We start from the raw sequence: 26,255 nt of genomic DNA, 5'->3' as shown, positions 1-26,255 counted from the left end.
ACAAGCCAACTTCCCTTCAACATGGAGGATAGCAGGACATACGTTGTTCTTCTTGGATGACACGTCTTTAAAATTCCTCTCCATAAATAATTTTGTTCTAAACGACCTTTCTTTACCACGGGTTTAAATGGCTTGGGTGCCTTTCCTAAGAGGCAAAGCAAGCTTCGACAGAGCAGGCTGAGCTGCCTCAGTTATTTCTTTGAGGAACACTTCCCTGTACTAGAGGCCCTGCAACGAAGGGGCACAGGTTAACAACGCCGCAAGGACTTCCAAAGGTCAAAGCGCCTCCAGTTTGATAACTTAAAAACACCCTTACAACGCATCCTAAACAGACTTTGCCAAGGACACTGAAACCGGCAGGACCGACTGCTCAGATGAGCAAATCCTTGCAACTCCAACATTATCCGTAGAAACAAAATAATTGTGAAATGTTTGTTTCGGATTCAACAACAGAACTAGAAATTCACCACCCCATGGGAACTCAGCTGGTAAAGATAAAACACAGTTAAACTTTTGTTCTCTGCAAAACCAGGCTACTGCACTTATTATCAGCACCATATTACACCTGACTGATTTATATCACGATTTTGTTTTTGCAGAACTTCAGATGTTCGTTACCAGACAATGTTCCTCAGAGAGCAGGGAGATGTGAAACTCGGGTAAAGTTTTTTTCTCACAGAAAAAGCATGTCAACAGCATCCTACCAACAAGTTCCAAATATTACTGAACCGAAGAAAAATAAAAAAATTAAAAATTCTGTTTGGAAGAAACAAGTCGAGAAAAAAGTCATGGAATCCATTATGATGAAAGGTGTGGTGTGTTTTTATTGGTCTTGTAACCATGCTGTGCTAGGATGAGAGGCTGCAGATATAAAGCTGCTAGGGGGTGATTAAATGAACTGAGTGCAAACATTGATCCCTCAATGCGACACTTCATCGAAATGATTTTCTAGTTGAAATAGTGATAACTCTACAGGCAAATACATAAAAAAATAAATATATGCAGCTCCAAAACTGATGCTCTAACCAGGCACTGAATAACATAAAACAAATGTTTAACTGTAGGTCACATTTTTGTTTACAACCTGCCTGGACAAAGAACGATGATTGGTTAGGATTCAGGAAGTGGTTTCAGTTCACAATATTTGGTTGATTGAACGGAGCGTGGCAAAGTATCAGTTCAGAATGCGCAGTCCATGTGGTCTGCCGCGACAGCTTGTCCATTCCAGTTACAGATATCCAGCTTCAGAACTAATACAAAATGGCAAAGTAGCCGGTAATCACTCAGTTAGGTAAACACCACATTCACCCAAATGCAAATGAATATGCACCCGTAGCCTGTTCAAATTCAACTGATTATAATTGGTGCAGAATGTAGCCCCTCTCAAAATACATTTTTTGCGGAAGTGATTGACCTGTGCAGTATTTTATACATAATATTTAAACGCAGAAGTAGTATCTTAGGTCAACTTCGATACTGAAGTCTCTAAATGTGCATGCATAAGGAGAAGGAAAGGAATGCTACAAAAGAAGTAAACGAGAAAAGATGTGGAGCAGGTTCCATTTACAGTTATCGAAGCATAGATACAAAACAGAGGACAATGGTTGTTGATTCCGTACCTTTGCTCCGTTTATTTTGACCCAAGAATAGATGCATGCACTAACTTCAGACTTTATGCACTACAAGGTATTAAAATATGTACAACATTTTACAAGTGTTCTCTTCGGGGCTGTGTGGGAAACCTCAAGTGTCGGCAACTCGAAAAGGAAATGGGTCTCAGTTCGCCAGCAGGAGTTTGAGCCTCCGAACAGGACAGAGTTCAAGCATATTTTATACATGACGCTTACAACAAACCATGCGGTGATTTAGCCAGCAGTTCGGCCAGCCGTCTCTTGCAGCCTGGCATTAGTGACAGAATCCTGTGCTTGAAATCAAAAGTTTTTTTTATCGCCTTCCTCTGTGCATTTGACTTTATACTAGCAGAGATGTGGTTAGCTTCCTAATCCAACTGGATGGTCTTACTCGAAAAGAAAATTGTCAAATATTAACTCATCAACCACGTTAACCATATGGTGCTTTACTTTGACACATGACGTGATTATCTATAGATGATACTATATGGGGCATGTCAGCAGGAGAAATTGTGCCAAAGGGGACATTATAAATAGATTCAGAAAGGACATCATTTCTTTAAGGGATTCCGTGTGTACTGCAAGGCTCATGTCCCTCTTTCCTTCCTCCTTTCGTTCTCCATTTTTAAAGGTAAAGATAAGATACCCAGTATACCAAGTTGAATAAACAGAAGGCAGTTGGGAAGAAGATCCGAGAGTAGGAGTCAATTTTGGCGACCCGAATATGTATCCTTCCATGCCTCCATGCGCCCGATCGACAGTCCTCGAAGCAGCAGAAAAAGCTGGCACAATCCTTGCCATCCAGGCATTCGTAGCCGTACTCTTCATCACGCTCTTGCAGATGTGTTGCGTTGTTCATTTGAATTGTCGCAGACCGGGGTCGGATATCAATAGTTGGTGCCTATATTGGGGGATTAAAGGGGTCGAGGGGTGGAGTAAAAGAAAACTGTGTTAGTGTTTTTCTTCGGAACACTGTGCGAATATATAGCTCTATAAGGACCCTACTATGTGTGATGCCCCTTTTCAATCAACCAGTGTATGACTAACATCTACAGTACAGTGGATTTTCTGCAAGGCCATTTAAAGGCTTGCATGTTTGATAAGACAGGGAGAGTAGTATTATGTGCTTGTTAGACCCTCATAACAACATAAAACTAATGTGTCAAAGGGGCGGGAAAGGAGAAGACCTCAATCAAACAGGTACGTTCTTTCCTCAAAACATGCAAGTTGTTGGTTTTATAATCTGGTAGAGCTTTGTTGCTTATAAATAAAGAGATATGATTGCTTGCTATCATTAATTATGTTTAATAAAATACCAAGTTTCTTAAATTTTAAAGCAAATGTTCATAGCTATTGGGAAAATAAGGCAAACAAAAAAAAATACTTCCATAACAAATTTAGCCTGTCTAGGTTATTTGGTGTTACATCTGGTCTAGTCTTCAATGTAACGACTATCTAGCCTTTCTATCCAATAATATGTCCTATACTATTCCTCTCAGATCTCTTAAAGGTTTATAAGTGCTTTGAACAATATATCATTTTTATCAAGAAATTGATAGACCAAAAAAAGTAAATGCCGCATTAAAACCTCAATACCTATGATTTTTCTGGTAAGAGATATTAGTTTTGACCTCTGTCTAGATTCAGAAATTCAAGGAAACAACTTTTTGGAAAGCTCACGTTAAGATTGAAAGGATGAATGCCGAACATAACTTGTTATTCATCTGGTCCTGGAGTAAGATTATTCACAAACAAATTATTTAAGACAAAGTCTTTGGCATTGGGTAGAATAAAAACCTCAATATTCCCCTGGTACTAAGTTTAACTATTTGAGGAAGGAACATCCAGTACTTATTCAAAGGTTTACCTGACCTCAAGCCACCCAGACTTTAGTAGTTTCAAAACTAACAAAGTTCATGACCACTTCCTGTCTTCCAAAAATCTCGTGCATCATTCACATAGGCAAGCACGGATATGTGGGAAAGTGACTTTCCTAATCACTTAGTTTAAATTTGGGGGTATCCTTTTTCCAAGCACTTTTTTTTCAAAACCAAAGCATATTTTTGTTAAAAATGTATACTAAAACACAATTTGTTAATACACTCTTCTAACTCCTTTAGTGCATTAAATTGCTTTGAACGGCAAATATCACATCAAAAATAGCAGCTCACATTAGCATACATTTCATTTCCAAAGTAGATGTAAATCACATGCACAAAAGGTTTTTTCGTGACCTTTTAGGTTGGGTTCCATCTCCAGTACATTTTGGTTCATTGTTATAAATATGAACATTTATTGAATACACAGAGTTTTATGAGTTCTTTAGATTTTTTAATTAGTTCTTCTGGATACTTTGCAAAGTATCCTCTCATTTGATCAATCAGTAATCTTGTTTTCTATTTTTAAATATTTGGTCTATGGATTACTATACTGTGATGTTCTGATGATATGGAGATGATTAGAAGAAGGAGGGTATTTTGGGCGATTACATAAATTGGTGTTAATTTGATCATGTGAAGGTAAGAGAGCATGTGGCAGAAATAAACTTTAAAAAACTAGTATTATTTCATCACACAGTGGTGATTTACCTTTCAATGCTGAATTCTGTTTGGGCATCATAATCAGAAAGGGATATATATACTAATTAACTGGTGCCTGCCCGGTACACAATCAACTGAAAACCCACAATAAATTTATGTTGGTTTCTACTCCTTGCACAATGGTAATGCCAACAACCCAATGCTCTACTAACAGGTCCATGCATGATAATACCGAGGTACTGTGTGGGGGGACCACAAATAAACAGAAGGATAGAACAAAACTCTTGTTCTATCATATATCAGATGACTATGATAACAATTGTATTGTATTCTCTAAATGCATCGATTTAACTGGTTTTACTGGCTTCCTATCTGTCAGATCTGATGACAATGTTGGATATTTGGTTTTAATCATCCCACACTTCATTATTAGTTCCACGAAAACATAGAGATCCTATTCGAAATTATATTAAAAACATTTGTTATGTTACGATATTTATAAATCAGGTAAGAAAATTCACACTATGATAGCCAGGTACTTAGAACAGCAAGCCTGCTGTTGTTACTCATTTTTGAATAACCATGTCTGTAATTAAGGCCTAATGTGTATCGATTTCTTTTGTTCATTCATTGATGGATGCTGGCTATTGTGCTCCCCGTACTTCTTCAGACAAGTGCATATTTGGCCCAATGAGTATGTCCAGCCAGCACAAGCTCCATGTAACACTATGATCATCATGAAGTCTATTTAAATGGAAATTATGAACTCCTAGCAAATAGTAAAAAAGGTTATTTTGAGATCTGACTTTAAATGTGAGTTATAAATATAGTTGTTAGCACCCACTTACTTGTGTTGAAGATTTGTTGGTTTAGAGTTTGTCCACAAATCTTTCGACATTTCAGTCTCAACTGTATGTCTCTAGTGCTGAAATTATTGATTTGGAGAACTTTTCACTAAATATGTTGACATTTCTGAAAACATTGCAGAATGCATTTACCTATGGTCGGCAGAACCTTTCTGATTACTAAACTGTCTAGTACATTGCTATATTTCAAGCTTGAAAAATCCTTTCCACTAGAATAGATCTTCATCAGCTTAATTGCAGAAGGTAAGGTCTGAGCAAAGACAAAATAGGCATAATGAAAGGTACTAGGTGTACCAAGCATAAAAAATGTGGAAGTGAGAGAAACATATGAGTGGAATGTTGGGCGGAATGTTTAAAATAATGTTCGCCACTGGTAATTAGTCAAGTTCACATTCCAATCCATTGTTTTTGCTAACCATGCCACCTCAGACAGGAACCAGCTACCATAGTTGTTGTATGCTTAATTTCTCAGAATGATCTGGGCACCTTTTTAATTCTTATGTCTTATGATATAGTAGATTAGCAAATTAAACAAGACCAGAATCTAATCAAATATAAAAGCAATATGTCCTGCACAGATGTCTCACAACCCCTTAATTCTCTGTTTAGGTATCTGTGTAAACAAAATAATTGCAGCAAAACAATGAGTGAAAACCTCACATTTCGAAACTGCTCTTTACAGGAATGTAAGAATGTTTCAGGAAAACAAACTTTTCTTTGTGGCTTAGATATAGGTGCAAGTTGATGAATGATGTTTAGTAAGCAATAAAGAAACCTTGCCTGTCCATGCCACATGTAGCAGCAGACTGATTCACACACTGTAAATGGGTGTCCCCACTTAATACAACATGAACCACCTGCAAGAATAGCCTTTGTAGTCCAGATAAAAATAATTGTAGATCAACAGAAATATGACAGTAGGAGATTAAAGCAAGCGCCAAGGCACAGGGGAATATATCTATTCAGTTTTGTCTATGAGATATTCTAACAGAACACATACCACTCTGTTTATCTGGACTCTCAGTACTGATCGTACTGCACCATAGATGTGGACCCAACTCTAAAAGAAAAGTGCATTATAGACCCTTTCAAAGCTCTGACCTTCTGAATACAATGGTCAAATATTCCGAAAATAGCTTAGGTCCAGCAATTATTTTCAACTGGCCTAGTTTTTACTTAAAGTTTGAGGTCTGAAAGGGTGTAATGCATGTTCTTTGTGCAATTACATATGTTTGTGTTTATTTGTTTACGTGAAGGTAAGAGAGCGTGCGAACAGGAGAGTGCAGAATAAACACAATCGACATTACACTCTCTTTAAACATGTGATGGACTTGAACTAGAGGCCAGTTCTAGAGGAGCTGGCCAGTTTTAGAAGCGGACTGATGGGCCAACTTTTCAGATATTCTTAGCAACTCTGCTGAATTCCATTTTAACACCACGCTCTTCATTGGAGTGGAGGAGGATTTCCATGCCCAATCATGTTCAATCATAATAGGTCTTTAATTGTTCAACTCAGCAGTCACATGCAGTGAGCATCCATTCCAAAAAGTGTATACCTTGAAGGCAAACATCCGGAGGAGCTGTGGTTTTGAGCACAGAAAAAAAGAGTAGGAGGGTTTTTTATGTTTAACACAAGAGAAAAAAGAGACAGGAAAAAAAGAGATAAGGGAAGATACATTTAATGAGTTATGCAAAAATCCAGTAATTAAACATGAACATAAACAAACAGAGAGATGAATGCTCTATAAATGCAAAACTTACAATGTCACTTGGAAGATCAGGAGAAAGGGTGATTAGTGTGTTTTGCTATGGTTGTGTGAATGCAAGAATGCACAGTGTACAACAGAGGATCAACGCGTATCATCAAGTCTTTTATTAGTTGCGATTAGTGTGGCTGGTTTCTCTCATAGAGGCTAAGTACCATTACTCAATACAACAGTAGCAAGAACTCACTCTGAAAGAAATGCATCACCTCCTGAACGTATGTGTTTTGATAACTGCTCATATGTTATTGTAGAACATTTACCTAGGTAGGATTCAATCTCTGCACTAGGTTAGATGAAGTAGTACTCTTGTAAAGTGCTCCATCACTTTGGAGGGGTTAAAGGCATTTTCAAAGGGGGTTTATGCCTATTCCCCTGAAATTCTTCAGAAAGGTTTCCATGCCTCAAGATCATTCATTTTAGACCTAGAGGTCTGGAAAGATGATCTTTGTAAAGTATGAGTAGAATATATATTGTTCTGAATATTCTGGACTTGACGTCGTTTTTATGGGAATCTCAACCACAGAAGTATCTTCTTGTTAGATGTTCACCCCCTAGGGATTTTCGTTTGCAAACACAGGATCATGAATAGAATTTCCATTGAGGTAAGTTTTTATGTCTTGAATAAATGTAAGAATGATGTGGAATAGGATTTAATGGAATCTAGCAGTACTGACTGTTGCTACAACTTCAAAGCAATTTGGAGCATGGCCAGTAGAAAACTTTGCATGGGTCCAGAAAATGGCCAGCCGTCATTCCATTCATATGGTAAATATATGACTGACGATAATATAATTATAACACTTAAACCAGATAAAGACCTTAACATAGACCAGTGTCTTTACTGTACAATATTTCAAAATGTGTTTCCAAAACTTTGGCAAATAAACTTAATAGGGTGACTGCAGTTTTCTTCTGCTATGGTCCACAAGGGTTTCTCCCCCAGAAGAAAATACTTTCTGTATTTGACATTAATGATCTCTTGACCATGAACGAGGAACCACTTTCTAAATTCCAGCCTTTAATGCTGAAAAGGCATTCAACAAGATTCATTTGTATTATCGCTGGTTAACGTTGGCACACAATAATAAACTTTGAAGGGACATTTCTACGGATGGTACAAAATCTATATTTAGATATCGATTTACAGATATACTTCCTTCCATTAAACTAGGAACATGTTCAAGAAGTGGAATATAGACCAATTCAATCAGATTAACAGACATACATATATGTTGGACAGAAAAGTCTGTAGCATTGTGTTGACGTGTACTGCTGCTCAATGTGCCCCAGCTACAAAGATATCTGGACCGTTGGGGCTGATTTTTGTTGTCATGAGCAAACACAGATCATGCATGTGCGTCATGACATAGGTCTGTCTCACAGAATGCGGCAGATTGCAGCCTTGTTGGACCCTGATGGGTGTCCAAAGCACTACCCCCATGAAGGCGAAATGCTATTGCCTTTGCCAGGAATTAAATAGCATGAGCACTGTAGTGGTAGCACACGGTGTAGTGATCAGTAGGAGTGAACAGGATTTTTTTGTCACTGGAGGGATGCCTATAGGGCCATTCACATAAAGTTCTGCTGCTGTGTGCTTAACTCACCATTTGCCTACATTGTTAGTATGTAGCACTGTGAAGTGTGCATGTGGTTGCATGCATGTTCAGGGTGTATGTGTGTCTGTGAGTGGTACAAATACATGGAAGACTCTGGTTTCCATTTTGGTAGACGCAGGGCTGACTGGAGGAGTGTCAGGATTCCCCCTCCCATCGCTGTTTGCAGACAGCGGAACGGGATGCATACAAGGAAAAGAACCCGACATCGGGTGAACTACAGTAACCAGCATGCTTAGCGCGGTGCATGTGCAGCACGCATACGCCCATAAAAGACGCCCGCTATGGAGAATGGGCGTCGGATATTGAGACCCTTGCCGGCATTTTCCTAGAGTCAGAGGCTGCGGAACCACAACACCTCAGAAGTTTCCTGTGTTACCAGACCGTGCCCTGAACTGCCTCCTAAGGTAAGATAGAGCGGCTGCTCTCTTACAACCCTCCTTTGGATTCCCTAGTGGTTGAGTGCCGGGCTTGGTATTCCCGTGAGAAGACTCACACCGAGGAGGTGTTTGCCGGTGTCCTCTGCTACGAGTTCATTGTTCCTTGAGCTTCAAGGTCGAGCAACGGCTCCCTTGCAAGCGAACCACGAGATAGGACAGTAGAGTCCCAGGCTTGGGATTCCCGTGTGTGACCTGGAAAGAGACGCACACCAAGGAGGTCATTGCCGGGGTTCTCTGCTGCATGCCATAGTTGTTCGTGCCACAAGGTAGAGCAGCTGCTCCCTTGTAGCAAATTCACGATATCCGGCATTTGAGAGCTGGGAGGGGCATTACTACGTAGATAGCCTATGCATGGCTATACAATTGTGCAACAGATAGGCACATACCCGTGGATCATGGAAAGTAATCCACAGAGGAATTCGAGGGGCTTTGTCGGCCGTTACTTAGCACAGTGCCCTCCGTTGGGGAATACCTGGACCGGTATTCATGCGGAGGACGGTTGGTCCTTTGTTATATGTACTACGATTCGGTTGTCTTATACATATAGACTGAAATGTAACAAGACTGTTATATTTTCTATAAGCCTTATTCTTTGGTGTTCTACGTTTACCCAATAAAGGAATTGGAGAGTACAGCCTGTGTGTTGTGGTGCATGTCGTCTTAAAGTCTTTTCCTCGATTCTGAGGACACTAGGAAGATTACAAGGAGGTTGAGGATTCCCCCAGACAGATTTGTGGATTGCTGTATTGCTGTATTGCTGTGAGGTGGGTGGGACTTGCACTGCAAGAACACTTCAGTACATTCCACACTATGTTCTTTGAGTTGAAATAGGTCCTGTGAAGGGGCCTGGTCCATCTTCGAAAGGAGATAGAGCTGAAAGGAGAAACAAAAAAAGATATGGGTGGGTCCTTTGATAACATCTTGATGCACATACCATGGTGGCTAACTTTCAAGTGTGAACCACTATTTACTCCTATTGCCTGTGCTGTGGGGAAATCAGATTTGGAGATGCTCGTGCTGTGGCAGACTGCTATATGAAGGAACGGCAGAGGAGCGGGCACTTCAAAAGGAAGCGCACTACCAACACAACCTTCAAAATTGCAGACACTTTATCACATTTTGAGTATGGAAATTGGCTATGAAAATGATAGCCCTAGGCCCTCAATATTGTCAATTGCCAAGTAGCTAATTGGGCTGTATGTCGAGGAGGAGAATCTCTGCAAGACATCTACTTCTGAACAGGACTGGGGGCTAAAGTATGCTAGTTTCTCAGCTGGGGAGAGGACATCACCCCAGGAAATTCAGGACCACCTGCCCTGCATCCTGGAGCACCACCGCCTGCCTGCTTGCCAAGACCAGTGTGCCCTGTGAGGAAGAGGAGAGCTCCTGCAAGGAGTGAGGCCCAGTGGGTAAGGCTGGTGAGTTGATCGCAGTTGTGAGGTGCACGGATGAGGCCATCACCCCTGTGCAGATTCAAGTCAGCTACCCCGTATGCCAGAGGGAGCTGCTATGAAGTTAGCTATTGCCGCACTGTTTGGGCTGTCAACCTTGTGCAGTGTAAAGTCCACAACCCATAAGCCAGAGGGGGCCGCTGTCAAGATTGCAATATTGCCATGCCAATTGGGCTGTGCTCATGCATGCAGTAAAGTCAGTCCCACCATAGTGAGAGGGGGCCACTGTGAAGATTGCATTACTACTGGGTCGATAGGGCCATCACCCATGTGTGGAGTAAAATTAGAGACCCCATATTCCAGCAGGGGCCTCCTTGAAGATTGCATTACTCCCATATTGATCGAGCGATCACCTGTGTGCTGTGTCAATTCAGTAACCCCACATGCCAGAAGAGGCTGCACTGAAGAGTATATTACTGATTTGCTGAGCATTCACATATTCGAGAAGTAAAGTCAGAAACCCCATTTGACATAGGGGCCACCAACAAAACGGCATTACTGTCATGCTGATTGGGCCATCACCTAGGTATCAGAAATGGGCCTCTGTGAAGCACAAGGATCCATGCCTGGTTTTGCCGCCATTAAAAGGAAAGGATGTTGTGATGACCTGTGTTTTCCCAAGCCTCAAAAGAAGTATTGGAACCCGAGGGATCATTCTCTTACCTGTGAGAAAGATCAGAGGAACTTACTGTGTCATAGGAGAAAGTGCCACTCACCACCAACAGCTGATGCAGGCATCTGTGATGTCTGACTGTGGAACATATCTGAGAACTCAGTTGGAGCAGCCTCTGCAGAAGCAGGTAGGATCGAGGACTTCTGAGACTCGGACTACTAGTGTGACCTCAGATAAATATCACCTATCGTGAATTGGGAACAACCACTAACTTTAGAAAGAGAGAAGTAGGACTCAGGGATCATCCTAACGAACACTAGAATTTTTACCTAATGGGACTGTGTGTATTAATTGTGTATGGTCGTGTTTTACTTTGTGTTCATAAATAAATACTCTTTTTATCTTAAAAGTCAGTATAGGACTGTGTTGGACTTGGCTCTATCTGCGGGTCATCCCCAAATATTTCTGTAACCTTCCTGTTTTCTGAACCCATTTATGTAGGCTTTTAGAGCTCTGCATACTTTACTACTGCTATTTAGTACTAAAGTGCTGGTGCTCACTCCTTAAAACATGGTGAAATTGGCTTATATCCAACCTCCACATTTAATTTACTTGTAAGCCCTAGTAAAGAGATAGTACATGTACCCTGGACCTGTAAATGAAATGTTTCTACAGGATCTACAACACTTCTCGGACCTGCCATTGCAGCCTGTGTTTGCAGTTTTAAACTGTCATTTTAACCTGGCAAAATATAACTTTTGCCAGGCAGGTCTCAACCTTCTTTTTATATGCATCTAAGTCACCCCTAACATAGCCCCAAAATAGCCCATAGCGCAGGGTTCAATATATTTAAAAAAATTACATTTACTATTAACTTTTAGATGTCCTAGTAGTGAACAAAACTGAAATTCGTATTTCACTACTGCAAGTTGTAGTTCTCCCATAGGATAACATTGAGTTACCTTATTACATTTAATAAGTGGTAACTTCCAATTGGGAGCAAGTAGTAATATCAGGTTTGGTGTCCAAGCAACTAATTTAAATACTTCTTAAATGGTAACGTTGGATTTTAAGTCACAATTCTGAAAATGCCACTATTAAAAGTTGACATTTTCTTGTCCCTATTGTTTGGTGCCCATAGCCTGTATCCTGGGTGAAATGACTAGATGTGCTTGGCAGTTGGTCTGTGTGTATTACTCCCAGAAGTGAAACAAGGAAGGTATAGGTGTTTTCAGGTTGGGCCTCTCTGAGGGGAGGAACTGTCACCTAACCCACTTGCACATCAAAAAGTCACTGCTTGAGCACCCTCACAGAGGGATTGACTCCAGCCTTTTTTGTTCCCAGACAAGCTGGGTCCAGGGCAGGGAGGCAGGAAATTCCAAGCTCTTCTTGAGGTGGAAGCCTCTAGAAATATCTCATATTTAAAAGTAGGCACAAGGTATAAATATTGGATCCTAGGACCCAACTCTTCAGTACACCTCTGGACCTGTGGATACAAAATAATAATGACTGCTGTGCTACTTTACTGTCAGAAGGCCTGCCACCCTACTACTCTGATGTTGCTGAGGATGGAAGACTAGACCTGCATCCTTCATCCCAGGATGATGTTACTGCAAGGGTCAGCTGACAGATCTCCTGTTCTGAGCTAATGGGATAATAATGACAAGCTGCAGAGACTTTCAGCATCTGCCCCTCAGACCTGCTGTCTGGACCTGCAACTGGACCTCTGTCAGCACTGCTGGCCTCTACTGAAGTGAGTTCCTGATCCTCAAGAGGTGCCCCTCAGGTCCTGCACCCTTGGTGTGGCATCAGTGAGCTTCCTCCCAAAGAAAAGGAGAAATCCTGAAGTTTTGGGCCCTTTGCAACCAACAAACGCCCTATTTGTGCCAAGATCTTGCCAAGCATGCTACCCGCCAAAGCAAAACTTTGATGAACCAGACTCTTCCTGCCTCAATGACCCCCTGTGATGCCAGGCAATGCAAGATCTGCATTTCTGCTGCAGCTTTAACAGTCTGCAGCAACTGCCAACATGAAGTTCTAGCAATGACCGTCTGAGACACCACAGAGGATCTTGGTGCTACAGTGACAACTGTCTGTGATGCTCATCCTGCTCTTTGCGGTACATTTGTGACAATCTGCGACACTTTCTTTGATCATCGCGGCCCCCTCCCTCACAGACAGAACTCCTTGCACTTGACTTTGGAAGGTAACCCTTTCAGTGGGTCTAAGCTGGTCTATGTATCCAGTCGCGCTTCTTCATGGTTGTCCTGAATGTGTGACTTTTGCCTGGTCTCACACGACCAGATAACCGAGAGTGGCTCTTTGTGTTTTTAGGAGCTATACTTATCTGAAATCTTTAAAATTGCATATCTTCAGGTCTACTGATTGATTTTTTTTGTTAATTTGTTCTCAAATTTTTCTGAATTGGTGTGGAATGTTTCTTGTGTTGTGTTTTTACTTTATTACTGTTTGAAGAGCGGTATACATACTTTACACATTGTCTCTAAGGTAAACCTGACTGATTTGTGTCTAAATACCAGAGGGTTAAGCACAGGTTAATTTAGGATCTGCCTGTGATATAACTCTGACAGGACTTGTAGTTGATGTTTGAGTAGGGCTTCACCACTGCCCTCCAACCTGTAACCCTATTTCCTACAGACTAAACAAGCATTTATTGCTGCCATTGAACATATTTTGAGTTGTGAGCCTGTGTTCACACCCTGCTTCTTCTATCTCCCCATCCCTTGAGAAGCCTTTGACTGCTCAACCTGCACTTCCACTGAGAGTCAAGTACTGAAGTGTTAGTAGGTCCAGTTATTGATGACCCTTAGTAAGGCGGGTTTCCAAGACACCTGGAGTAAAAGGCCTCAACACCCATGGTTGGGAATTACTGAAATTCTATTTCCGCTACTGAAGCACAAAAGTAAGACAAATTAACGTTTTAGAGTGACTGTTGTTGCAGTAGCGGCTCGTAATGGGAGTGCTGAGGGGCAGTGGGACAGAGTGGGAGAGGGGCAGGGTGAGTGGTAGTAAACCACGGAAGACAGCCGAATGGAGGTAAGTACATTAATAAAGAAATAAAATGAATTACATTGCACACATTGCAACACCGAATGGCGATGCAGCATGCGCAATGTAATTCGTTTTGTTTATTTATTTATGTACTTACCTATGTTCGGCCGTATTCCATGGATTACTACCCCCCACCATGCCCCTCCCCCGACCCACCTTCCCTGCCCGGCAGCACTTCCACCAGGAGCAAAATCTGAGTTGAAGTGGTAAGAGAAATTAATAGAACATGACCATGCACTTTTCCACTACACAAATGTATTTAAAAATGAGGGGGCATATTATCAGGACAGGTGATAAAATTATCGCCATTTTAGCGGTAGAAAACTACCGCTAAAACGGCGATAATGGGCTTGATAATATGTTCTATGGAATTCCAATTGAAGCCCATGTTAGATGTGAAGGACATCTAGCACGGGTTTCAATTGAAATTCCATAGAGCATATTATCAAGCCCATTATCGCCGTTTTAGCGGCAGTTTTCTGCCGCTAAAACAGCAATAATTTTATCGGCTGTCTTGATAATGTGCCCTGTGACTCCTTGACATTTTGCAGCAGTTTGTTTACATATAAGTAATGGATTCAATACATGTTATTATTATTACCATCTCCTGATATGACAGAATAAATTGTTCCACTTTATAACGTACTGCAGAATTTAAAATACATGGAACTCAGCAATAATGGTATCAACACGTGGATCCAATTTTCTTTTCACATTCTACTTACAACATCACTTGTCACTGGTAATGAGATTGCCTAGCTACTCTACTGTACTACCGAAGTGTTGCCCACTGTCGTGGACTATACCTGAGTTGTAGACCTGAACAGCAGCGAAGGCCTACAGTCAGAAGAGGACATTTAACAGACAGAATAGCCTGAGGCAGAAATAATTAAATGCTATTAGGAGATTGGATTTACTGATGGTAGAACGCGATGAGGGAATAACAGAAGAAAATCAGTCAAATGTTAGACCAGAAGGTCTATGTCTTCCATGAATCACGCTCTACCACTGTATTGGCTTAAATGGATTTCACTAAAGTCTAGTCATAAATCTGGGTTAGATTAGGTTCGCTGAACTACTTCTGGTAAATAATGTCCTTGCCTTTGCAATTTCCACATTTTTATTTTACCTACAATTAATCTTTTACATATTTTGTCAGCACCATATAGGAAATAGGACGTGATCTACTCGATTCACACGATTTGTGAGTCAGTTACCACCACCTTTGTGGTCGCAAACCATTGATACTAACCATGGTGGTTCACATTAGAAGAGATTCTTTTTTTCACATTCCTCCTAGCTGCAATTCCGAATTGATCATAAAAGCCTTTTTTTGGGTCAAGGCTTTTCTGACTCGCAAAATGTGTTCAATTTATTCCACTTAACACTTTGGCATCCATAAACCCAGTGATCTGCAAATCACAGGGTGTGTGAATGCAAACGTGATTAGTGCTAGTGCTGCGGGAACGCCAGTTGACATATTGTCCCAAGGACAAATTGGTGCAAGAATAGCTCCCAACTTCCAAAACGCTTGAAGGCAGTAGATCTCATCTTATGTAATGTAAGTGAACTTCCTAGTAGTTTTATTAAAAAGCTGATTGCAGGAAATAACATGATCTGTGTTGTGAGCAAAGAGTTTGGTACTCCTTTAGTTGGGCTGCTGAGTTTCCAGCGCAGTATTTCTCTTTATTCCTACCTCAATATGGTGCTACTCTCGGAGCACACATGTTCTTTTCAATTGCAATAGAAAGTCTTGGAGAATGTTGTGTGAAATGAAGTTGTGTAAAGGTTAAATGTAGGTTAAACTTCATCAATACAGTCATGCTCAAAATATCACATTATAAGTACATGTTCATTCAGTGAGAATTGATAGCAATATAACAAATGGAGAGAGCAGAAAATTCACAGACTGTGGGTGAAGGCTGGTGGATAACAGAGAAGGGTGACTGTTTGTGGTTGTGGTGACTGGGGAAGGGCTAACTAGAAGATCGGAAGAGGCGTTGTACGCAAAATGCAATGGACATAAAAGTGCTGGACGACGTAGGGAAAGAGGTAGAGGTAGAGTTTTACTGTCCAGGTATATTTTACAGGTGCTGGTGGAAAAAATCATGGTGTACAAATAATATGAACTGGAAAAGTGGGGTGTGTTTATAAAGATGTTACAAATAGGAAACGTGGTGTGGCTATGTGGCTGGTGTACAAGTCAATGGGCATGATTATGGAAGAGGTCAGTGGTAGGGGAAGGAGATGCGTTACGTGAATCAGAAAGCAAACAGTGAACAGGGGAATCAGGCAAGGAAAAAGAAAAAAGACGACATCTAGGCTTTATATTCATCCATACTTTATATGAATACAATCACATGGTATGACTGAAAAATGGGAAAATTGATATAGAGATTACCAAAAGCACATTTTTGTTGCATAATAAAATGAAAAAACAAAAAGAAGAGCAAATGCAAAAAGACACAGATAGAAAAAGAATTTCCATATATTACAATTTTCATTTTCATACTGAAAAAGCCATAGCCAAGAGCACTATGTAATTACATTTGTTTCTTCTCAGAGCGAATGCTATTTTTTAACTATTTCACTGGAATTCATAGGCCTCCAGGCAATGGAGTTTTGCAAATAAATCTAGCAATACAATATAGATGGCTATTTTTCTTTTCCCATTGTTATCAGAAAAAATCTTATAACCTTTCATGAAGTCCGCAGAATTATCTGAGGTGCAAAGAAAGGAAAGATGCTCACTGCCAATGAAACTGTGGACCCTAATAAACTACACTAAGTTGATTATACCTAAACCAGGAGGTCGTTTTACCATAAAATTAAGTCTGCCTCCTAACATAGCTCCCCTGTACACTTGCTGAATTCCCAATTGCTTTGAGCGATACAGTGAGACCTCAAACAACCATCTGACTGGCACAGTATAAGAGACCGACCCATGGACAGGAGAATTTACAAAAAACTCATTCTGCATGTAAGCAAAGTCCACCTTAGAGCCAATAGGCCACTAAGATCCCTGTGGTCTTCGTGAAAAAGGTAAAGTGGAGTCTTCATTCAGAGCTCCATCGAAAGCTTGCTTAACCCCTTCGATGCTCGTACCGACCTCATCTCGTCATGAGGTATACCTCTTGTGTGCTCATGACGAGCTGAGCTCGTCATGACCACACCCATTTACATTGGGGCCCAGCACAGGAGGGGAATCTTGCACGCAGCGATGGAGTTAATAATGGCAGTGCTACGCCTAAACCTTCATTTAAAGGGCCCGTGCATAGTATGTTTGGTTGATGGGCGTTGCCTACCGGATTTTTCTTCTTTTTGTCTTTATCCTTGGATGGCCTTCTGTAGTTGACAAAATAATGCAGGGTCCCATACTCCACTAGGGCAGCAAATACAAAAATGAAGCAGACAGAGACGAAGAGATCCATTGCAGTCACATAGGAGACTTTAGGAAGAGACTTTCGTGCAATTGTGCTCAGGGTGGTCATGGTCAGGACTGTTGTGATACCTGAGGAGAAAAGACAATGAGCATGTGAGTTTATTCATTAATACCTGGGGCCGATGGAGTTAGAAAGAGAAGGAGAGAGAGAGAGAGAGAGAGAGAGGGAGATCAATAGATAGAGAGACAGTTAGAAAGCATGGGAAAGCATGACTGTTTGACATATGAGAACCATCTTGCCTTCTGCCATCACAGTCTTGCATTCTGCCATCCATGTGCCAGCATGCGAAATCATATCACAGGGAGTCATTTTATCTTCTACTGCTGTTTGAGCTGCCTGCCATGCTGTGCATGGAACTGCAGTGGGGTTTATGGTACCACCCATGTGCACCTCCACCCCCCTGAGTCCCTGGGGCCCGCAACGGGCCCCGCAAGCAATTCCCGCATGCCTTTCCGGAGCAGCAATGCTGCCACGGAAAGGCATGTTTCTGGCCCCAAGTTAATATGGCTGGCAGTATCTAACAGACACTGCCACCATATTAAACTCTTTTCCGCCCGGTCGACTTGTTGACCGGGCGGAAAAGCGGCGGATGGTCTTTCTGTCCGCCTCAGTCCCCCGCCATGGTAATATGGTGGATGGAAATGGATGGCGGGCGGGAACGGATCTCGGGCAGATCACCATCGCCATGCGGCAGTGGTGATCCGCCCAAGATCCTAATGAACCCCAATATCTTCAATTGGCCCAAACAGGTTTTATTGGAAGATGTGTTGTGGCAAGAGTAACGTATTGAGTAGAGTATATGCTCTCTGAATATAGAGATGGGTCAGCCAGAACCATAGTGAATGGAAAAATCTTTGCAATTCTCTTTACTAACTCAAGAGATAGTCTAGTCTGTCTTGTCACTTCTCTGCCAAATACATGGTATTCCTCAGGTCCTAAATAAACTTGCACTTTCGTTCTATGGTCATCTCCTATTGTAATGAAATAATGTTTGAGTAATGTGGGCATCATATAATTGTGTTTATCAGGGCCAGTGTGAGAATAGTTGATATGCTATGCCATGGTAACACATACCAGAAAGGATTGAATAGAGAATGATGGAGAAACAATTTTGCCTGGTGGGATTCTGGTTAGGGGAGCACAGACAGAATATCGAGTTTTAAATGTCGACATACACAAATAACGAGTTGGAAATGTGGTGATACAGAATTATCGACAGCAAGAGTATTTTAGTATGTATTTCAAAAGAACTATTTTTGTATAAGTATTGCTTTCGTTAATATATGTGTTACATTTTTAGTAGGTATTAATTTTATTTTAATTACATTTTCAGTTTTTTAGTCCTGTAGTGGGTTGTGGTTTTATAGTGGAATAGGGTGGGAAGTAATTTAAATATAATACAATTTTTATTATTTTATATTTATTAGTATTTATTGAATTTACATTTTATAGTGTTAAGTGTGGGAATCAATTTATTATTAATTATTTTATAATTAGTTGTTAATTATTATTAATTAATTGGTAATGATGGTATTTGTGTAATTTTTTTAAGAGTGGGTTGTGGGTTTATAGGGGAATAGGGTGGGAAGTGATTTAATTATAATAAATCTATTAATACGTTTTATTGATTAATATTTATTTAACTTATATTTTATAGTGTTAATTGTGGGAATGCATGTATTATTTATTTTTAATTCATGTTAATTATTATTAATTAATTAATTGGTAAATATTTATATTAATTATGTTATTTTTTTAGGAGCTGGTGGTGTTTTTAGGGGAATAGGATGGGAAGTAGTTTATTTATAAGTAATTAATAAAGATTTGTTAATTAATGCTAATTAATTCTTTCAAATTTAAATATTGCAATTGTGTAATAATTTAGGATGTGAGTTGTGGGGTTTATAGTGGTAAGGGGTGGGAAGTAAATTTGTTTAAGTTAATTAATAAGTTGTTTTAATTGATCTTAATATATTAATGTAAAATTAGTTATGAAAATCGTGCAATCATTTTTAGGTGTGGGTTTTGGTGTTTATTGGGGTAGAGGGTGGAAAGTAATTTATGTTTAATTGATTAAAAAGTAAGTGATAATTAATGTTAATTCATCAATTAAAAAATATTTATGCTATTTGTTTATTTTATTTTGTGTGTGGGTTTTGGTTTGATAGGGATACCGTTTGGGGAGTAATTTAATTCTAATCTGTTTTAATTATTTTGTTAATTAATAATAATTCTTTAATTGATAAATAATTATGTTAATTATGGAGGTACATTTAAAAAAATGTAGACATGTGTAGTGAATTGTGTGGTGTTATAGAGTAAGAAATAAAAAAGATTACATGTATGTAATAATTAATGTTTTTGATTATGAATAATTTTTACTAAACATAGGTATTTGTTTGTAAATTATTTTAAATTAAAGAAAAATCGGTCTAGGTATTTGTTAGATCTTTTTAACATTATAATGTGATTCTATCTTTTGTAAATTTGTATATTTTTATATATGTTTTCTGTTTTTTCTATTTTTTATCCTTTGTGTTGTAGTTGATATTTTATTTGTTTTTAATTTGGAACTGATTCCAATGGGAATATTAATTTGTATCCCTCTACAATCCAACACTTTCCCTACTGTTGCCCTCACTGGCATGGGAATAGTAATTTTTACTTCTCCGCTATCCAACACTTTCCCTACTGTTGCACTCACTGGAGTGGGAATAGTATTTTTTACCCCTCCCTTAACCAAATATTTCCCTACTGTTGCACTCACTGGAGTGGGTATAATAAGGTTTACCCCTCCGCTATCCAACACTTTCCCTACTGTTGCACTCAGTGGAGATAGAATAGTATTTTTTACCCCTTTGCTATCCAACATTTTCCCTACTGTTGTACTCACTAGAGTGGGAATAGTTATTTTCACCCCTTTGCTATCTAACATTTTTCCTACTGATACACTCAACGCAGTGCAAAATGTAAGTTTAAAGACTATTCAATATTTTAATGTTCTAATTTATATTATAATGTTATTCTAATTAGATTTTATGTTATAGTTGTTTATATATATATTTATTTGTAAATTTTTATATATTTATAAAGTTTCAAAATAAATTAATATTAATAGTTTATTCATTGTTTTAAAGTTAAAAAATTATATTTATATATTACATATTATGTATGTATGTGTTTTTTATTAAATGAAATGAAATGAAAGGGTATTTGTAAAGCGCGGACTAAGCCCAAGGGCATCAAGGCACTCTGAACAGATGGGCCTGCAGGCACAGCCAGCATACATACTCGGCTTTGTTTTACAGGAAACAACCAGGTCTTAAGGGTCTTACGAAAATTTGAGTGAGCTTGTTGACCCGAAAGGTAAACGGGGAGAGCGTTCCACACATTTAGCCGCAGCATGTGAAAAAGCTCTCCCCCCCCCATCTCATCTTTTTAAATCTAGGAAACAGAAGCAGATTTTTATTGGCTGCCCTGAGATTCCTAGCATGGGCATTGCTGTGGAAAACATTCTTTATGCCCACAGGGCCCTGTCCATAGTATTTATTATGGGTGAGGCAAAGAGGCTTAAACAGGACTCTGCGGTCTACTGGAAGCCAATGCAATGAACTGAGAGCAGAAGAGGCCGAATAACGTTTGGGAATATCCAGTACCAGCCTAGCAGTGGTGTTTTGTACCAGCTGTAGGCGGCGCAGCTGGCCCTTATCTATTCCCAGATAAAGAGCATTGCAGTAGTCCAGCCTAGCCAAAATTAGGGCCACAACGACCTTTTTTCAGGCTTCGGCGGACAAAAACTGGGAGATCTTTCTTATCACTCAGATAAGTCTAAAACAAGTGGCAACTGTTCTGGAGACCTGGCGAGACATGGAAAGGTCGTCATCAAGCACCACCTCAAGATTTTTCCCCTGGGAGACAGGAGTGGGACAGGAACCGAGGGAGATGGGCCACCATTTACTGGACCAGATGTCAAAGCTGTCTCGAAGATCAAGAACTCTGTCTTCTCACCGTTAAGTTTGAGGTAATTTTGAACCATCCATGAGGAGACAGCAGTCATACAGTTCTTAAAGTTATGTGCAGCATCCCTGGACTTTTGGGTGATAGAAACCATGATCTGCGTGTCATCCGAATAGGACAGCACCTCAAGTCCAAAAGATTGCACCACCCTTTCCAACGGGGTCACATAGATATTAAAAAGGGTGGGGCTCAGAGACGGGCCCTGAGGCATTCCGCAGACAAGGGGGCAGGACTCAGAGTAAAAGTTGCCCAATCTAATGGTTTGAGACCACTGACTAAGAAAAGAGGCGAGGAGATCCCAGGCCCGGACGCCAACCCCTATCTCCTTGAGGCGCTCCACCAGTCTCAGAGGGGACAGGGTGTTGAACGCGGCAGTGATGTCGAGTAAAATTAGGAGAGTGGTATACCCTGCATCCACGTGAGCTCGTATATCGTCCAACACCATGGTAAGAGCCGTCTGCGTGCTATGCGCCCGTCTGAAACCATATTGGGGGCCATCCAGGATATTGTAGTCCCTCAGCAATCAGATGTGAGTTCAGATGGAATTCAATCATTTTTGCAGGGAGAGGCAGCAGGGAAATAGGACGAAAGTTTTTTAGATTTTGTGAATCTAGAGAGGGCTTTTTAAGGATGGGCCGTACCACCGCAGCCTTCCAGGTTCAGAACCATTGTGAGATGCGGGGTCAAGACCTCTTTAGCTATTTTTACAACTTTGAGAGGACATGGATCCAAGGGTGACCCAGACTTAATACCTTCAAGCAAGAGGTTTACAGATATAGGTGATAACGTTGGAAAGGTGCAAAATCTTGCTGAGGTCACACTGTTGAAAGAGTTGTTCAGGCAAACATTGGCGGGGGGATCCAATACCTGATTGGCATTAAGAAGTTGCAGCTGATCATAAATATCAGAAATTCTAGAGCAGAAAAAGGAGGATAAACGATCACAGACCTTCTGTGACGGTTCCACTTTATCAGAGACTATCGGGGCCATAAGGGAGTTAAATATTTTAAAGAGCTCCTTGGGAGCAGTGGTATCCCCAGTGATCTTTGAGTAGTATTTTTCCTTTCCTCCATTATGGTTGCTTTGTATGCCTTCAGAAATTGCTTATGGGAATGCATTTCTTATGTTTATTAAAATGTATATTAAATCCAAATATTTTTTTTGAAGTTATTTTTAATATTTAATATTTTTTACATTATTTTATTTATATCTGGCGCGGGACATAATGATTTAGGTCTGATTCCTGCCCCAAATCCTATGCCTATTTTCCTCCTGAGAAAACACATTTGTAGGTTTTGCCAGATTAACTTCTGCACCTAGTAAAACTTGTAATTAGGCAACCCAAGTGGCACTGCTCCAAATCAGAATGGGACAGTGAAACAACGGCAAACTGGTGTGAAGAAAGCATCTTACCAAGCGACGTTCTGGCTGGAACAGAATCCTTGTTAATCCAAAAAGATACCCACGAGAGAACGACAATGAGGGTGCAGGGAATGTAGGTCTGAATTGTGAAGTACCCCATCCTCCTGCTCAAGTCAAACAAGACCGCCATAACCACGTAGTCTCCTGGAAAGTAAAGCATTTCACAAGATAATTAGAACATGAGGAGAAGTTCTCACAAAGTAATTTCTTTTGCTCACATAATTCATCGTATTCATACCTACATCTGCAGATGGTTAGTTCATGTAGTGTTACATTTACACATTCACTCGTATTATTTTCCCTTTATTTCAAAATCTCAATTTCTGTGGATCAAAGGTGTTGTCTCCAAAATAATTTCAAATGCTGTTTAATATTCAGACAGATGCATCAAATGGCAGACTTATAACTGAGGTGAATGATCAAAAGCTTCATTTTTTTTAAACATGGCTCATTGTGCCAACGAAATTCTTAATGCAGGAAGGCAGTGTCTAAATGGCAGGTCAGCTGTGAATAAAACAGCTGCGGCCCATGGAGGGAATTCCGTGGGGCAGACAGGCGGGGCGGGGGAGGGGCAGGGTGGGGGGTGGTAAACACCGGAATATGGATGATTGCAAGTAAGTAAACAATTAAAGTAAATTAAATAAACAAATTTCGTTGCGCGCCCTGTATCGCAAAATGCTCCACGGAACACCCTCCATGGGCCGCGGCTGGAATAAAATGGGGAGCACTGAGAAGTACTCCATTAGAGATGAGAATCTCTACATCACCATAAATAATACCGCAAAAAATGCGACAAGAGATGCAGGATAGAAGAACGTTAAAAAAACAATGGTCTATCTTCAGCTGAGCTGTATTTCCGGTTTACTTTGCCGCTGAACTCATTCGGCTCTATTCAGTGATGAAATGTCATGGATGGATTTTAGGGTGCAGCATATTCACAAGGTCACAGCTTTACTAAATTATTGTACAAGACTCTGCATGAGAAAATCCTGTTCCAGAGACACTCAAACTCTAAAAGAAATCCTTCTGTGAAAGTAGTCACTCCCACCAAAGCATTCTAGCTAATACTATACAAGGTATGAGATTCTGTCATTTGGAAGCATTTAGCCATTGATCAGGCATTTTAAATATAAATATATAAATATAAATATATATATATATATATATATATATATTCACTGAAAAAACCATAGGTTATAGACCATATATAGTTAGGAATTCGCATTTACAAAACCTTATTTTACTCACACAAAACCATTGAAATTCCATATATAGTTAGTTGCACTAACTATATATCGCGCACCCGCAATCCACTGCTGATGATGTCACATATTACATCATTCATGACATGGTCAGTGACATCACTGATGACATCACTGATATCTCAAATGACATCACTGATGACATCTCAAATGACATCACTGATGACATCACTGATGACATCTCATTTGACATTACTGATCACATCACTGATGATATCATTCATGTGATAATACGATGAACCTCTTCAGACTCTAATATAACCTTAGATACAATCAGTGTAAACAGACACTCACAGACTGTCACTCATCCATGGAGTTACTCACACACCTAGTCAGTCATGCAAAGAATCAATCACACCTCCATTTCCTCAACTATACAGTTATACAAACTTTACTTATTCAAACATATACTAACACATATTTACTCTCTTATACAATCCCTGATACAAGTTCACAATGATCCATACAGCCACTCACACATTCACTGGCTCTTATGCACAGTTATTTATATATGCCAACTCTCACATGTACTGTGTTTTACATATGTACTTACTTTGACATGTAGCACTGAGATATCCATTCACTCACCAATACACTCATGCACACAGTCAACCGCCCATACAGCTGTTTCCACATGCACTTTTGAAACCATACATCTAGAGAATCAACTGCTCACACATCTATGCACAGAGTCATACACCTCCCAGCCACCCACACACACACTCAGTCTCCCATACAAATACTTGGGCAACCAATCAATAACCCATATAGTTACTCATATAGCTACTTATCAACACATGCAACAGTTTACAGAACAACAGACATAATGATGCACAAATTAAGACAGTTTAGTCACTAACCCATGCACTCAGTGAGACACATTTAATCACTCACTCACACAGTCAGTCATGCACCTACTAAATCCTTCATCCAGACACTTATACATCCACTCATTCTTCAATATGTAAGACATATTTTAACTTTACAGAAACATACAGTCACTGGATGTTGTCATCAGTGATGTCATCAGTGATGTCATTTGAGATGTCATCAGTGATGTCATCAGTGATGTCACTGACCATGTCATGAATGATGTAATATGTGATATCATCAGCAGTGGATTGCAGGTGCGCGATATATAGTTAGTGCAACTAACTATATATGGAATTTCAATGGTTTTGTGTGAGTAAAATAAGGTTTTGTAAATGCGAATTCCTAACTATATATGGTCTATAACCTATGGTTTTTTCAGTGAATTTTCAAGGTTTTGTAAATGCTAATTCCTAACTATATATGGTCTATAACCTATGGTTTTTTCAGTGAATATTCAAGGTTTTGTAAATGCTAATTCCTAACTATATATGGTCTATAGCCTATGGTTTTTTCAGTGAATATATATATATACATACATATATAAACATATATCATCTGTATATCTATATAAATACAAACATAAATGCATGCATACATATACTTATATGCATACAGATGCATGTTATTTACATGAAAGTTGAAAAAACACTAATAAAAGCAAAGCTAAAAAGCCACCTCATTACAAACAGAATGGCTTTAACTTAAACGAGGGCGAGATCTATTGCATTTTCAATGCTTGTTTACTTTGGTTCCATCAAGAAGGCATTCAGATGTGTCACACATTTGCCATAAATTCTGAATGTTAGCACTCTAGTTGCACATTAGATCACTGTAGTAAAGCTACTGCTCACCAGGGACGTCTGCTGCTGGTATTCAAAGTGCATGTTTCAGTCTGCATGTCAGAATTTTTTTAATGAAATAGAAGAGGATTTGAGAAGTCACTCAAAATGATCCCTAATTTTTCTTTCTGAAGCACTAATCATACTTTCTATGGCAAAATTAACCCCCTCATGTTGTTCCTTTTTAAATTGAGTGTTGTCAGACTTACCACTTCATTCCAATCAAGATGGCTTCTGGTGTGCCATACTTTTGTCATAAGTAAGACTGTTAGCGCTCTAGTTGTTCTTTAGAACACTCTGGGACATTATGTCATTGGGCTATACTTGGGGTACATCTGGGTGATATTTGGGCTATATTTAGGCTCTTTTGTCTCTGGTGGCCATCTTGGGAGACTGTATGTCAGAAT

At 39.8% G+C, this 26,255-nt stretch overlaps 1 protein-coding gene across 3 annotated transcripts in view; it reads right to left on the bottom strand.

Annotated features, from left to right (window-relative positions):
* Positions 1-798: 798 nt before the first annotated feature.
* Positions 799-26,255, bottom strand: part of GABRG2 (gamma-aminobutyric acid type A receptor subunit gamma2) — a 553,433-nt gene continuing 527,976 nt past the window's right edge. For 2 of the 3 annotated variants that reach the window (XM_086931400.1, XM_086931402.1), the window contains 4 exons: positions 22,866-23,018; positions 17,298-17,503; positions 6,594-6,617; positions 799-2,532 (listed from right to left, as the gene is read on the bottom strand). In XM_086931400.1, coding sequence (XP_086787526.1) covers positions 2,257-2,532; positions 6,594-6,617; positions 17,298-17,503; positions 22,866-23,018 — 659 coding nt within the window. In that variant the 3' untranslated portion in view covers positions 799-2,256. The remainder of the gene's footprint in view (positions 2,533-6,593; positions 6,618-17,297; positions 17,504-22,865; positions 23,019-26,255) is intronic. The other variant, XM_086931401.1, reaches the window with a different exon arrangement.

This window comes from Lissotriton vulgaris, chromosome 7 (genome assembly GCF_964263255.1).
Source record: "Lissotriton vulgaris chromosome 7, aLisVul1.2, whole genome shotgun sequence".
Classification (NCBI taxonomy): Eukaryota; Metazoa; Chordata; class Amphibia; order Caudata; family Salamandridae; genus Lissotriton; species Lissotriton vulgaris.
Note: the sequence above shows the minus strand (reverse complement) of the source record. Positions and strands in the feature narration are given on the sequence as shown.